Source organism: Chelonoidis abingdonii, chromosome 11 (assembly GCF_003597395.2).
Source record: "Chelonoidis abingdonii isolate Lonesome George chromosome 11, CheloAbing_2.0, whole genome shotgun sequence".
Classification (NCBI taxonomy): domain Eukaryota; kingdom Metazoa; phylum Chordata; order Testudines; family Testudinidae; genus Chelonoidis; species Chelonoidis abingdonii.
The window spans coordinates 16,192,247-16,195,965 of NC_133779.1; the positions used below are offsets into that span (position 1 = coordinate 16,192,247).

The following is a 3,719-nucleotide window of genomic DNA, read 5'->3' on the forward strand; positions in this document are numbered from 1 at the left end:
CCCCAATCGGCCCTCCCCTCCCCCAATTAGATGGACAGGCCGGCCTAGAAGAGGAGATCGTCTAGTCAGTTTCAAGGTGGAGTGGCCTTAGAAACTACCTGGAAGTGGGAGGGGGGCAGCAGTCTTGACTCCCGCAGATGGGAACACCCCCCAGGCCCACTATGCAACGCCGGGGGTGAGGGGGAGAGATGCTACCCCCCCCCACTACCCATGGGCTTCCCCCCGCCCCGTGCCCAATTCCCCACCCTCCCAGGCCAACCAGACCCCTGGCCCTGAGAACAGATTGAAGGCTGGCACCCCCTAGTGGTGGAAAAAATTTGATCGTTTACCATGGGTTCTCAGGCTATTCGCTTCCCCAGCGCAAGGGGACCTGAATCCTCTCAGGAAGGTGTCCTCGCCACGAGGCGGCCCCGCGCCCCCATCCTGAGTGTATCTCAGCCCGCTATGCCCGGGGTAAGGGGTGGGGTTCCAGACTGCCAGCGGGACCTGCCCTGCTTGTGAACGCCTCCCTGTACGCTAGGGCGCACAGGGACAGCGATCTGGAGGCCGATCTCGCCTGGCCGGAGCTCCAGCAATCAGAAAGAGCAACTCAATATCCCTCTGCACAGGTGGGAACAGGGACTGTCTGGTCCACTCGTAGGGTCTCTCAAACAAGCTGTTGACCTGCAGAGGAGGCTCCCAAGAAGGACCAGTGACGACTGAGGTCGGCACCACTAGGCCCCTCGCCCCTCCCACAGCATGGGGAGAGAACCAAGAGTCCTGGCTCCCAGCCCCCTCCACCCCTGCTCTAACTGTAGGTAAGACCCCACTCCTTTCCTGGCTCCCCAGCTCTAACCACTAGCCCCTGCTGGTGATTGAAGTTGGGAACGTTCTTAATGTTTTCTCTGAATACCTGTGTGGTGTGAGGCTCAGTTTCCAATGCTCATTTTCTTAAGTATCTAGGTGGTGGAATTAGAGGGTGTATGTTTTTGCTTGCAGCAGCCCTAGCGGGCCAGGTTGTTGATGCCTGTCTGCCACCAGGAGAATGGCTGACATCTGTCTCCTGGCAACTGATTGGCCTGGGCCCCTCCTTCTGCCAAAGATGCCAACTGTATAGGTGCTAGAGAACAAAGATCAGGTGGCCTCCTGGCCCAGGAAAGAGATTAAAGGCCAGAGGAGTGCTGGGGTTTTCAGTTGGAGCTGGCTGGGGAAATGGGTGGGGGGGGGGGGCGCAGACGGGCTCTGGCCTCCCTGCCCCAAGCTGGACCTGAATTGGGGGTTCTGTACCTACAAGCCCTGTTTCAGACTGTGTGCTTGTTGTCTAACAAAGCTTCTGTGTTACTGGCTGGCTGAGAGTCAGATCTGGCTGCGGAGTTGGGGTGCAGGGCCCACTGGCTCCCCCAGGAGTCCTGCCTGGGCGGATTTGCTGTGGGAAGCACACAGGGGGATGGGGATGCTGGATGCTCCAAGGTCAGACCCAGGAAGGTCGAAGCTGTGGAAGCTTCTTGCCCTGGGGACAGTCTGGTCAGAGAGAGGAAGCTCCCCCAGAGTCCTGACTGGCTTCATATGGAGTAGTTCCAGAGCATCACCTGTGACTCCGTGACACCCCCACTCCCCCCAGAGCCAGGGAGAGAACCCAGGAGTCCTGGTGCCCAGCCCCCCCCACTCTGATCCACTATACCCCACTCCAACCAGTTAATTTCTGCTTCTCTAGAAGACACCAGGGATGGAGGAGGCTGCTGGGAGGTGTCTAGAACCAGAAACACCCACCCCTAAAAGCTCAGCAAGGCCCCTCAGTCCCCACCCTCTGTCTCCCGCAGCCTGTGATCCTATGAACAGCAAGCAGAGTCAGCCGGCTGAGCCTGGCCAACTCATGACACCGCTGGAGAGCCAGACCCTGGTCTCCAGAGGCAGCTCGGCCTCCTCTGGGGGGAAGGGAGCAGAGGCTCTCATGCTGGGGAGGGGGTGTCGCTCACTGTGGCTTTTTCGCCCCCCTGCGGGACCAGGATGATGCCCGTTTTGCGTAGGCTTTGGCGCCACAATGCTGGCCCCAGGGGGTCCGAGGCAGGCAGGGTGGGAGAGGGGCAGGCCAGCGGGGACTGATGGCATATAAAGGGGAAGGCGGGGGGGCAGGATCCGAGCAGTAGAAGAACAAATATGGGGTGCAGGTGGGGGGGGGGCAATATGGGGCAGAGATAGAAGAGAGTCTAGATGTGGCCAAATTGGAGGGGTGGGGCCAGGACAGCGAGGGGGTGGGCCGCAGGCCCTTAGATCATGCTGACTAGAGGCTGGAGGGAGAGATCCCAGCCCTATTCCTGGCTGCTCAGTTTCAGTGCCCCACTGAACGGGTAAGAGGGGAGAAAGGAGGGTGGATTGTTGGGTTTGGGCCCCACACCCTCCAGGCAGCTCCGCCCCCTCGGGTGTAATTAGCGAATTGCAGAACGAGCGGGACAGGTGGAGAGAATCAGCATATGAGAAGGGCAGGAGAACATCAGTATCCCAGGGGGCATGCTGGGATCAAGACCCAGTTCATATGGGGCAGGGTCTAGTCACATGGGGGTGGCATGAGACCGGGGATAGAACCCAGAGGTCCTGGCTCCGAGCCCCCCTGCTCTAACCACTAGAGCCCACTCCCCTCCCAGAGCCAGAGAGGAACCCAGGTGTCCTGGCTGCCACACACACCCCAGCTCAAAACCAAACTAGACTGCAATATTACAGTCAGTCTTCATTTTAGTAGTAATCGGGGGGGGGGGGGGGGACTGTCCATGAAGCCACGCCCCCAAGGGCCCTCTAGCCACGCCCCCACAAGGCGAGTGAACCACCAGAGGCAGTCAGCACCCCTCAGGCCCCTCACAATCCAGCCCTGGGGCGGGGGGGACAGGAATGGGGACCCCTGGGGGGGTGCTGGAGGAGACTCACCTTGGGCCCCGTCGATGCAGGGGAGACGGGGGGCAGGGCAACCCCATTCAAGCCGCTGGTCTCCTGAGGGGGGGGCCTTGTGGACTCTGTGGGGAGGACAGAGGAGCTGGGGTGACACAGGGGCCTGGCATAACCCCCCCCCCTTCAGCCCCTGCACCTCTCCCCACAATCTGTCCTGAGGGGCCCGCCCACCCGCGCCCAGATCAGCCCCAGGCCCCGCCCCAGCTCACAAGCCCCGCCTACCGATGGGTTTCTCCGGCTCCTCCCCCTCGGAGGCGGAGCTGTTCTCCTCATCCGGGACAATGGGGCCCAGGGTCTTGCGCTCCTTGGACTGGTCTTGCACCGAGATCTTCTCCCGGCTGCTCATGCGGCACACGGAGCTCCTGGGGGAGACGGGGGGGTCAGCAGGGGCGGGGCCTGTTAGGCACCTCGTGGGCAAATGAGCAAGGGGCCGAACCCCACCCATCCTACTGGGCACCAGCGGGGAGCTGAAAGTGAACCCCAGAGTCTGCAGTGCCAGTGTCCCCACTCCCGACCCGCAGCCCCCAGATTCCAGCCCTGGGCCCCCCCAGCCCTACCGGTGCCCCTCACTCCCGACCCGCAGCCCCCCCTGATTCCAGCCCTCTGTGTCCCCACTCCCGACCCGCAGACCCTGCTAGCCCAGCCCTGGGCCCCCCCCGCAGCCCTGCCGGTGCCCCTCACTCCCCACCCGCAGCCCCCTGCTAGCCCAGCCCTGGCCCCCTCCACACCCTGCCGGTGCCCCTCACTCCCCACCCCCAGCCCCCTGCCAACCCAGCCCCGGGGCCCCCCCCCCCCCGCCG

The 3,719-nt window shown here is 62.7% G+C and overlaps 1 protein-coding gene across 1 annotated transcript in view; it reads right to left on the reverse strand.

Annotated features, from left to right (window-relative positions):
* The window catches only part of PPP1R12C (protein phosphatase 1 regulatory subunit 12C), a gene marked incomplete at its 5' end in the record, with an annotated part of 22,122 nt that overhangs the window by 12,151 nt on the left and 6,252 nt on the right, over nucleotides 1-3,719 (reverse strand). The window contains 2 exons of the mRNA XM_075070531.1: nucleotides 2,899-2,984; nucleotides 3,142-3,281. Coding sequence (XP_074926632.1) covers nucleotides 2,899-2,984; nucleotides 3,142-3,281 — 226 coding nt within the window. The remainder of the gene's footprint in view (nucleotides 1-2,898; nucleotides 2,985-3,141; nucleotides 3,282-3,719) is intronic.